Consider the following 12,141-nt stretch of genomic DNA (forward strand, 5'->3'; position numbering starts at 1 on the left):
AAGCTGATATCACAGGATCCACCAATCAATATAGACGGTCAGAGCTGACCCTGCTCTTATCACAATGACCTTTGCACACTATCATTAGATGCTTCAATACAAAAGATGGGATCAGTGAGTCTGTATATTGTGCCTAATGTACACGCGGATTTCTTGACAGAACAAGAAGTTAGAAAATTGCAAGATTTACGTTTTTTTTTTAATACAGATTGCGATATGGAAAATAATGAAACAATTACCAAAAATGGAAAAAGCTCACACTACTCTAATAACCCCTTTATAAATTATATGTTTCCCATTGTAGAATAAAATTAAGATGTTCACCTCCCACACTAGTGCCGTTCCAGTGATGTTGATGCAGGTCTCCCAGGGCTTGTGTGACATTATGCCATGTGAGCCCTGCAGCAAATGGGCGGCCACTGATGCGCTGCTTCAGTTGCACTGCATTCAGATGAACCTCGGACGTCTGAAGACAGTGTGAGAACTGCAGTCCTTAGTGGCCGCTGACTGGCTGCAGTGTCAGGTGTCACACGAGCCTTGGGAGATCTGCATCAACATCGCTGGAACAATGCTGCTGCGGTAGGGGAGTATGTGTTATTTTTATTTTACACTGATGAACATATTATTTAAGAAGGGGTTATGTTAGTAGTGACAACCCCTTTAACGTAAAAACTGATTTAAACAGTAGGTCTTTTTCTGCTGACACATTCCCTTTAACCTTTTCCCTTTTTATGATTTATTGCGTAGTCTACAATTATAAAAATGGAAGATACAGCAGATGTTGTGGGTAACCCCTTCCTCTGATAGATCATTAACAGTCCTCCATAGAAAGAGAGCAGGAGTGATGAAGTCATCTATCCTGCCCCCTCCGGCCTACACAAGGCCAGGTATCTGATGTCGCCTTGTTTCCATGGTGTCTGCCCTGGGACCACATTGCGGTCAGCTCTGCCCGGTTTTGCTGATCTGGCAGGAAAGTGATGAAATCAGCTTGTGGTCACCATGAGTCCTCGCCCGAGGGTACTGGTCCGATCACAACATGTGGCACATTTGCATTGTAAGAGCCTCCTTGGAAGTGAATCATTGAGCTGTGAATAAGTCTTTTGAGGAGTGTATCAGACAATATAGATGGCCTGTGCAGTGATGTATAATGCAGCTCCCTGAATAATAAATGAGTACACCCCTAGTGATGTCACTGCTGCTGCACCCTGCGGTCACAGAGCTTTGTATACCTGGTCTGGTCTCACCAGAAAGGTGGACACCAGGAGGTCCAGCCTGGACTGACACATTGTAGCAAACAATCAGGCTCCTTGAGACCTTTGTGTTGAAGTAATGACCTCCCAGAGATTGCTTGGCCTGGATACAATTGCAGCAAACTCTCAGCCGGACTAGGTCTATACAGTGTTTTAGCCTCTGGATATACACAAGAATGTTTTCATTCACTGACAACAAACAGAAAATAAAGTAAACATTGAAGGAAAAAACAAAAGTTTTCTTTATCCAGTGATTAGACTAAACTTTTGAAGGGGATAGATCATCAGAAGATTGCCTATTTTTGAATCAGGTTTAACACGATCTGTATTTAAAAAAAAAAAAAAAAAAACAACCCAAAATTAGAAACCTTGTACTTTTCACACAGCCTTGGCCCAAAAAAGGCTTTGTTAGACTAAGGCCATGTTCACGTGTCCAGTAGTAATCAGATCGGATCCAGCAGCAATCCATTGACAATAAATTTGTGGCAGACACAAGTTTTTATTGTCCCTCCAAAAAAAACTGTTTTCAACTGGATCTGTTTTTTTTTTAACATTGAAGTCTATAGAAAATGGATCCATTAATTGGCTATCCGTTTTTTTCTCATTTGAAAAGGATCAGTTTTTTGCTCACTGGAGGTGGAAAAATAAATGTTTAACATATACTACTGGACATGTGAACTTTCAAGTAATCCTCTATTTGAAACTGATCCAGTAAGTAAAACACGGATCTTTTTCAAATGGGAGAACGGACTTCAATGTTAAAAGAAAAAAAAAACTGATTCAGTTGAAATCACAACTTTTTGTCCTGGAAAAAAAAAACTATCTGCAGAACTTTTTTGTCAACGGATTGCTGCTGGATCCGTTCTAACTTATGATTACTGGACATGTGACCATAGCCTAATACTTCCTTTTCTTTCAGGAAGACTTTACAGCAGTTTCCTTATCATCACAGGCATAATTACAATGATAGGTAAAGGTGCATTTACAATGAAATATCGGGAACAAGCGGTTTTCAGAACCTTTGTTTCTCGATAATTGTCAAAGAGCAACTAGGAAAACGCTCATTCGTCAAGTTCGGCATGAAAGATCTTCATCTTCAGCAGCACGTTCCCTGTGTAAATTGGGCCCATGCTGCTAAGAACGATGAGATCTATTACAGAATCAGTGTGCATCAATCGTTCACTGCATTGTGCGTGTGTGAACAGGCTATTAAGGCCCCCCAATACACATTACATGAAAGCCTGTCAAATATGTCAATTATGGCAGGATCAGTAGACCATCTGATGTGTATGGGGACCTCCCTACTAGAATTCAATGGGGAGATAAGTTACCTCTATTCTCTGCTCACTGAAAACACGTGAACTTTCCAGCTGTGAGCTCATGTGTATGGGGGAATCAGTATATTGGGCGAAGACTTAGTATATAGTTATCACATGTGTTTGCCCCCCTGTAATGGCCAAGATCACAGATAACTTCAATCCTGCCTGTTTAACCCCACAAGTGCCATAGTCCATGCCGATCATGGGCATCTAAGTGGTTATACATGGGAAAGGGTCACGCCATCTCACACTTAAAGGGAGTCTGCCACCCCCAGAAATTGAACTATTTAAACCGTCATGTAAGAGACCTTATAAAAATCAGACTTGTACTGTAGACTTTAGTCATTTAATTTTATATAAAAACCGTTTAATTAGATACATAACTCAAAGGGGCTTCGGTGCCAGTTTGTGCCCCTTCAATCAATAAAATAGTGCAATTATCAAATACAACTAATACAGCACAAGCAAAAACAAATCCTTCATACAGCTATGTCAGCGGAAAAATAAAAAAGGTAAAAGATATTACGGCTTATTTTACTGCTTACTATAAGGCCACGGCCCCACTATCAGTATTCGGTCAGTATTTTTTCTCAGGACTGGGAGCTAAAACCAGGTGAGGAACAATCAGAGAAAAGGAATAATAGAAACAAGTCACCAATTCTGCATTTATCACCCACTCCTGGTTTTGGCTCCTACTCCTGAGAAAAAATACTGATCAAATACTGACCAAATACTGATATTGGGGCCGTAGCCTAAATGTGATTACTCACTTTTCTTGCTGCATGCATCTGAAACACTGCCCGCTGTGATGCCCTCTGACCGCATGATATACTTTCAAAATCTTGAGGCTGTTGGGCATCTCTGTGGGTGAGGTTTTGGATGCCTGCAGCGAGACAAGGCTTGTCCGATCACCCTTCAATCTCTACCTAAAGAAGCAAATCCTTTAAGGCTCGGCCACACAACGTTAAAAAATCGGACGAGTGCAATCTGTCGTTTTGACGGATAGCATTCATCCCAATGTTATTAAGTGAGGCAGAGCACATGTCAGCAGCAAGAAAAAAAATTGCAGCATACACAGGTTGTCCGATCGGATGGTACTCAGACATTCATGTCTGTGGTTCCTCAGAAAACTTCAGACCGCACTCAGATGACAACCCTCTTAAGAAAGTCATACAAAATGATATGTTGATATCTGCGATCTGATGTGGATTTCTCTAGAATAAGACACTTACTTTTTATATATATGTATATATATATATATATATATATATATTTATTGTAATGCAGCAGCTTGCTAGCATTACTGTAAATGGTCCAGGATGTGTTTACCGGACCATGTACCTTCCCCTTTAACTGACTGGTCACATGACTGTGACATCACACAGGTCCTGTATGCACAGTAAAGCTCTGTACACATGACTGGGACAGCACACAGGACCTATACACACAGCTGACTGATCACATGACTGTGACATCAGCAAGGTCCTGTCAGTATGTGGCTGTCTGTGCACAGCATATATAAACCCTGCTTAATTTGAGACAGGTGTGAGAGGCGTGAGGCCTGTTTCCCATGTGTGTGGGATACCGTGATACCGTGAAGCCTGGCAGCCTGAAGGCAAAGACTGGATCCTGTGCGGATGCTAGTGGCCTTGGAAGGCAGCGGCTTTGGAGTGAAGCCTGGTACCTGAAGGGTCGAGCCTGGATCCTGTGTGGATGTCAGTAGCCTTTGAGGGAGAGCCGGCTTGAGTAAGAGTCCTGAAAGGCAGAGCCTGGATCCTGTGTGGATGTCAGTGGCCTTTGAGGGAACGACGGCTGGAGACCCCCACCTGGGAAGCCGCAGAGCCACAGTGGTGGCAGAGTAACGGACTGAGACAGCTAAACCCGGCAAAGGTAATACCCTGTGCTATATGGACATTGTGATATGAACATTGCTATTATTACCTTGCCGTAAGCTGTAACCTGGAGCAAGTGGGCCGGTGTGCCACTTGGCTCATGAATAATGTAGATATGTGTGTCGGCGTGCCACGGAGTTGGACCCGATGAACTGTGTGGACTTGTGGTTTATGCCGAAGTAATAAACTGCATTGTGGTGAAAAACGTAAAGACATTGCACGTGTGCATTGATTGACGCAGCGAAGCGAGTTACCCCCAGTATGATGACTAGTAATATGTGTAAAAGATCTATGGGCCGGACACAGATCTCCCTGAGAATCTGCCTCCAGAACTTATTTTAAACCTAAGGATGCATTACTGGTGTGGGACATGTAGACCAGGAGAGCAGACTGTCGGTCATTACTTGTCTCACATTGGTAACGCCTCATTTAATTTAAATTAAGCTTTGAAGACAGATTCTCAAGCAGACCTGTGTCCGGCCAATAGATCATAACAGATAATTTACATATTAGGAAATGTGGATTTCTCTGGAATAAGACATCGGATCGCAGATATCAAGGTGACACACTATTCAGCTTCCTTTGACCTATGTGCATATATAGACTGCTCTGGAGGGATGATCCTACTGACAGATTCCCTTTGTTTAATTCAACTTCAGATCTGCAGCACAGAGGCTGAGATTGCATCACTAAATGTGCAATTTAAATTGGGGCTTTATCCCCCTTCAAGGTGATTTGCTGAGTTTATACTGACAGATTCCCTTTAAAGTACTATCAGGTCTCCACTGAATTAAGGATAGTGGAGACCTGCTGCAAACCGTAAACCAGGTACTACATGATCAGTAAAGGGGTTGTCTGGTCTTAAACTATAAGTCTGCTGTCACTTGTGAACCCTCACAGCATGCGCACTGCATGTTGTGAGGATTCTCCAGTGCTGGCAGTGAGCTGTCATGTGACCGGAAGTATGCAATTTGCATACTTCCGACTACATTCAGACTAGACTGGCCTCGCTTAATAAACTTGCATTGAGCGAGGCCGAATAAGGTCTAGTGGGCACATAACTACATGTATGCAAATTGCATACTTGCGAACCATACCCCCTCACCGAGCTGGACACCAGAGAATCCTGACAGCATGTGATGACTGCAGACTTGTAGTTTAAGACCAAGCAACCCCATTAATAGATTCAATGGGCGCTATGAAACCCTGCATCCCAGAAGCTACTGTCGGTGGTCCATTCTCTGCTGAGCTTGGAAATGCAGGATAAAATTAAATGGTCTTTAGTGCTATGCAACCCCTAAAATCACAGAACAATGGACTACAAAGTGCTTCCACTTACCCACCGATGACCTATTCATTTTATTAGTCCTTAATCTCCAGAACAGTTCTCCTCCTGCCAGGTCTACATGGAGACTTTTGGTCATTCTGAATGAGTCACAGCTGAAGTTCTCCTTATTGCATACAACTCAATGTACTTCTTTGGACTCCAGCTCATTCGATAAAATCCTTGAGTTGCACTACAGAAATTCCCCATGTTGCCTAATCCTTAGTAAAAAAGGGTATTCCCATCTTATACATTTATGGCATATCTTCAAGATGTGAGTCCCACCAATGAGACCTGCATCTATCTTGAGCACAGGGCCCCGCGTGCTGTCACTGTCATTAGAGAGGTGGTCGGCATTCCCATTCATTTGTTTGACAATTCTGACCACCTCGTCACTGAAAGCGGCAAACCTGATTTTAGTTTTCTGCTGCAAAATCCGATACCTGCGTTTTTTGCTGCGTTTTTGCACTTACTCATTGCTTTCTATGGGTGAAAAAGCGCTGCAAAAACACAGCAGTTTTCCAATTCAGTCAGGAAACAAAACAAAATTTGATTTCTGAAATCTCATAGCTTTTGCTGGTACTGTAAAACACAGCTTTTAATTTGCATTTAAAAAAAAAAACGCAGCAAAAAACGCAAGGTGTGAACATGGGGCAATAAGCTACATTCCTCCATCTGTTTCCTACTTGTGGAACTAACCTTTTACATAACAAGTATTGCAATAGATTAAAGCCGCGTTCAGGCTAAATTTCACCAAATGAAGAAATGCACTTCTGCTCCAGCTCCCCTATGAGCACATGTTGGAGAATTGCATAATGTGCAATTCCTGAGTAGTGTGTTTCATAGATACTTGTAATTGCAGGCATTTTCCAGATAGAGATTTAGCAGAGCTGTAAGAAATATCAGATTATAATATACAACCCCAATTCTAAAAAAGTTGGGACAGTGAAATGTAAAGAAAACAAGAATACAATAATTATGAAAACTTAGTCATATTTTATTCACAACAGAACATAAAACAGATCAGGAGGTGAAAGACATTTTACATGTCACCTGAGGAAAAAAAAGTTGATGGCAGCAACATTTTTATATATATATATATATGTACAGTACAGACCAAAAGTTTGGACACACCTTCTCATTTAAAGATTTTTCTGTATCTTCATGACTTTGAAAATTGTACATTCACACTGAAGGCATCAAAACTATGAATTAACACATGTGGAATTATATACTTAACAAAAAAGTGTGAAACAACTGAAAATATGTCTTATATTCTAGGTTCTTCAAAGTAGCCACCTTTTGCTTTGATGACTGCTTTGCACACTCTTGGCATTCTCAGTGTGAATGTACAATTTTCATAGTCCATGAAAATACAGAAAAATCTTTAAATGATAAGGTGTGTCCAAACTTTTGGTCTGTACTGTATATATATATGTATATATAGGTGTGTGTGTATATGTGTGTATATATATATATATATATATATACATACATATATATATATACATACATATATATATATATATATATATATATATATATATATATATATATATATATACATATACATATATATATATATATATATATATATATATATATATATATATATATATATATATATATATATATATATGTATGTATGTGTATATATGTATGTATGTATGTATATATGTTGGGAAAACAAAAGGCTTGAAAAGCGGTAACAAAAAATAGAAACGTTGTATATCTGCTCATAGTTGAAAAAAATGCCTTTAATTGAGGTGCGGTGCACGGAGGCTCCAGACTAATGAAGATTATAGCAGCAAATGGAAAAATCCAGCATCTGCAGGAAATGAGGTAAGTATATTAAAACATTTTATTAGCAACATAGTTAAAAAGGGAAAAAATTAAAATATACAGTGAGAATAAAAGGACAAGGGTCTAAGCGTTTTGAGCATAACCGCTCTTAGTCCTGAAGCGGTACTAGTGAAAAACAGCTGGTGGGTCAATTTCAACAAAGTTACATGACTGCACAAAAAGAGCATGTTAGAGAGGCAGAGTCTCAGAAGCAAATCTAGTCAGAGGTTCCCCAATCTGGGAACAACTGCATCTAAAATTGTGGAATAAATGTCAGCAAAATGTTCCTCATTGGAAAGACTTTGGACATCTCACCATCTATAGTACATAATATCCTCAAAAAAATCAGATTCTGGAGAAATCCATGTGCACCAGGGACAAGGTAGACGGTCAATATAGCTTGCTTATGATCTACAGGACCTCAGAGGGCACTGCATTAAAACGGGCCTGAATCAGTCATGCAAGTCGCTGCATGGACTCGGGAATATTTCCAGAAATTATGGTCTGTGAACATAGTTCACTGTGTAATCCACATATACCAGTAAAAGTTCTATTGTGCAAAGCAGAATCCATATATATCAACACAATCCAGAAACGCTGCCATCTTCTCTGGGTCAAAGCGCATTTATAATGAAGTGAGGCAAAATGGAAAACTTTTGTGGTCGGTCGAATCAAAAAGTGAAATTCTTTATGGAAACCATGGACTCCGTGTCCTGCGGACTCTAGAGGAGAGGGACCATCCAGCTTGTTATCAGCGCACAGTTCAAAAGCCTGATTCTCTGATGATATGGGGTTGTATTAGTGCTGATGGCCATTCAGAATTGTTCCACATGAGGCTCTTTGCCATTTTTATCATTTTAGAAATAAATTTTGGTAAAAAAAAAAAGGCAACAAAACTGCTGAAAATGTCATGTTAATGTACTGATGTACTACTATATAGACATGCTGCATTTGTCCCCATGTGTAGGGCACATCTTATGTAATGAGAATTCAGAGGTAGACCCCCTCTTCCCCCAGAGATGCCCGTGTTGGCAGCGCTGCATGTTTAGGGCTGATACATGTGTGACTTATTGTTTGTTCACCTGTACCTTACACACAATGACAGCTGCTAACACCCTTGTGTCAGTTTAGTAATACATTTCTTGGAGGAATAACAGAGGAACACAATTCCTAGTTGTCAAAAATATGCTCCGATATTATTATATTATGGTATTAGCTACTAAAACAGACATATTGGGAGATCTGACGGCGCAGTGAAGTGACTGGCATGAATTACACTATGCAGAGAAAATATGGAATGGCATCAGACATTGCTACCTCTACATGTAATATAATAGTAAATGTGGTGTTGGTACCTTTTTCGCTGGCGTAAAAGTGTTTACTTTCTCTTTTTTTGCCACAGCTTATAATGGAAGAGGTTACTAAGAAAACAGACAGTACAGACACTGTACAGACCATTTCTTTCCCTGCTTCAGCTTTCCAGGCGTCACATCTTGCTCAAGTAAGACAATCACTTCTTGCATCACCACTTAAATGGTCGCTGTCATTTCCACAAACTGTTGATATACTAATTAGAACAAGCATATGAAACCTTGTAATATATCTTATCATAGAAAGGTGCTTCTTTTTCCACTTATGAGCCACTTCTTTTCATTCCCATCTACTACACTCTTAAGGCCCCGTCACACTTAGCGACGCTGCAATGATCCCGACAACGATACGACCTGTCAGGGATCGTTACTGCGTCGCTATGAGGTCGCTGGTGAGCTGTCAAACAGGCAGGCTCACCAACGATCAGGGGAGCAGCGACATCGTGGAAAGAACCTTTCCACGATGTCCTGCTCCTGGTTACGAGCCTGCTGAAGCAGGAGCAGGCTGGTAACTATGGTAAACATCGGGTTACTAGGGGCACACGCGCTCCTAGTAACCCGTTGTTTATCATGGTTACCGCTCACTTTAGCAGGCTCGTAACCATGATAAACAACGGGTTACTAGGTGCCCCTAGTAACCCGATGTTTACCATAGTTACCAGCCTGATCGCTGGTCACACACAGCGATGTGTGCTGACTAGCGGGAGAGCAACGACCAAAAAATGGTCCAGGACACTTTGCAGCGATCAGCGACCTCACAGCCGGAGCCTGATCATTGCAAAGTGTCACACATAGCGACATCGCTGGTGAGGTCGCTATTGCGTCACCAAAACCGTGACACAGCAGTGATCTCGCTATGTGAGACGGGGGCTTTAATTCTATTGAAAAACTGCTAAAATCTGCCTTAATCAAAACAAGACAGAATGCAAGCTCACTGAGGGATCAGATTACAGCTGTCTGTTGAAATCTGTTGGCGGAGATTATCAGGGGTGAGGGGCACAGTGAAAGAGTAGGTTTACAGCAGTGCATAAAAACTCGTTTAGGGTTCCATTCATAAGTGGGACAATTTTTTTTTTTTCTCACTTGTGATCCGCATGCAATCCTTCTTTTTTTTTTGCAGCAGCAGCTATTAATCATTTTCAGGCCCATTCACAGTTTCTACGTTACAGAACTGCAATGTATTTGTAAAAATCAGATGCCATACTGTGTCTCCGTATGGCATCCGATTATCTATTTTTTTTTTAATGCACCCATAGACTTGAATGGGCGAATCTTATCCAATTTACTGAAGAAACTAGTGCATGCTGTGATTTATTTCACACCCCTATTCGGCCAGTGAAAAAAATCACTCATCTGTGTTTCTCCATTGAATAACAATTGGTCCGAGTGCTTTTTTTATGGAAAGCACTAGGACCCAAAATATGGTTGTGTGAATGAGCCCAAAGAGGCCTAGACTCTCACAAAGCTGTGCTGCTACTTTATAGTAGATGTTTTATCCCACCTGTTATGGTAAATATTTATACTTTGCTTTGATTATTATTTTAGACACCCTCCAGAGATAGATTCACAGCTATACAGCTCAGTACAGCTTTATAATGCCCTCGCTGCTGCTGATTCTGAATGTGTGCTACAGTGGGACCAGAGAGCAGGACTCCATCTCTGTGTGTGCTGTGCATGGGAGACATCATAGCAGTTTGTCTCCACCCAAATGCAGGATACAAGTAAAATAATGGGCAGAAATGGTTTTATTTGTCATGTACACACAGGACAGCTTATTCTGAAAAGTCACCAGAAAAGACAGGTAGGCTTTGTTGTTTGGGAGTAAGGTCTTTGGCACTGTTGTGTGGATATCTGTTCTATGGCTTCTACACTGACCACATTGGAGGTGATGGGATGACCTTCGTGATTTCCATATTATCACAGTTTTGCATTCTTTGTTTTGTCACCACAAAACGTCATCATGAGTAGTTCAACAAAGGGAGCAAATAAATCTCATGATGTTTTCTATGTGTGCTCTTTGTTGCTATTAATGAACGCTTTTCTAATATGTCATATTTTCTTTTTCAGATGGCACTAAGAGGTACAACCACACCTCTGACTGTCGTACTGCCGGGGGAGCAGCACGTCCAAGTGCAAGGTGTTATCCAGACGGCTCAGTCCTCCGTCATACACTCTCCTCAAGTTGCTGCATCACAGGTATTGCTACACGTTGAGTACATTTACAGAGCGGCTGACCAGACTCTTTCAGACCGTACTTTCTGTACCTTGTTTCTTATGAGAGTTACTGACTTGATTTGTACCATATTGTCTACATGTTGCTACAGAACTAAGTTAAAGTATTTTTAATCTTTTTTTTTTTTTTTAAAAAAAACAGGCATCGTCACTCTCTGATAGTGAAGATTCTCAGGACACATCTGACAGCATTGATTCCCCCAGAAAGGCGCGTGGTATTTTAGCTCGTCGACCTTCCTATAGGTAAGTGAAAGTATCTCTGACATTAAATGGGTTGTCCGGTCCATATCGATAAGTCTGCAGGCACTCTGTGTGATTGCAGAGACTTATGAATCCCTCCCGCGCGCGCATTGTGCTCTGCGGAGATTCGCTGGGACCGGAGGGTATGTATGAGTTATACATACCCTTGTATGGAGTGAGACCATGCCCTGTTTAGTTACGCAGCTGACCAGTGGGCGTGGCCGAATAGATGGCGCGGCCTCGCTACATACAAGTGTACGGAAACAAGGCCACGCCCGCTGGCCGGAAGTATGTATAACGTATACATGCCTTCCGGTCCCAGCTCAGAATCTGGCGAATCCCTGAAGCACAGTGCGTGCGATGGAGGGATTCATAAGTCTTTGCAGTAACACAGAGAGACTGTAGACTTATCGATTTGGACCGAACAAGCCCCTTTAATGACATATCTTCTGGAACTGAGAACAACTAGCTACGCCCCTATATGTCTCCTTATGGCATCCAATTATCTATTTTTTTTAATGCACCCATTGACTTGAATGGGCGAAACTAGTGCATGCTGTGACTTATTTCACACCGATTCAGCCAGTGAAAAAAATCACTCATCTGCGCTTCTCCATTGAATAACATTGGTCCGAGTTCACTAGGACCCAAAATATGGTTGAGTGAATGAGC

At 41.3% G+C, this 12,141-nt stretch overlaps 1 protein-coding gene across 1 annotated transcript in view; it reads left to right on the plus strand.

Moving 5' to 3' along the window:
* The window catches only part of ATF1 (activating transcription factor 1), a 35,510-nt gene that overhangs the window by 17,375 nt on the left and 5,994 nt on the right, over positions 1-12,141 (plus strand). The window contains exons 2-4 of the mRNA XM_073663210.1: positions 9,030-9,128; positions 11,065-11,193; positions 11,372-11,472. Of these exons, the coding sequence (XP_073519311.1) occupies positions 9,036-9,128; positions 11,065-11,193; positions 11,372-11,472 (323 nt within the window). The 5' untranslated portion in view covers positions 9,030-9,035. The remainder of the gene's footprint in view (positions 1-9,029; positions 9,129-11,064; positions 11,194-11,371; positions 11,473-12,141) is intronic.

Source organism: Phyllobates terribilis, unplaced genomic scaffold, assembly GCF_046119375.1.
Source record: "Phyllobates terribilis strain yellow unplaced genomic scaffold, ASM4611937v1 Scaffold_2__4_contigs__length_985480577, whole genome shotgun sequence".
NCBI classification, from domain to species: Eukaryota; Metazoa; Chordata; class Amphibia; order Anura; family Dendrobatidae; genus Phyllobates; species Phyllobates terribilis.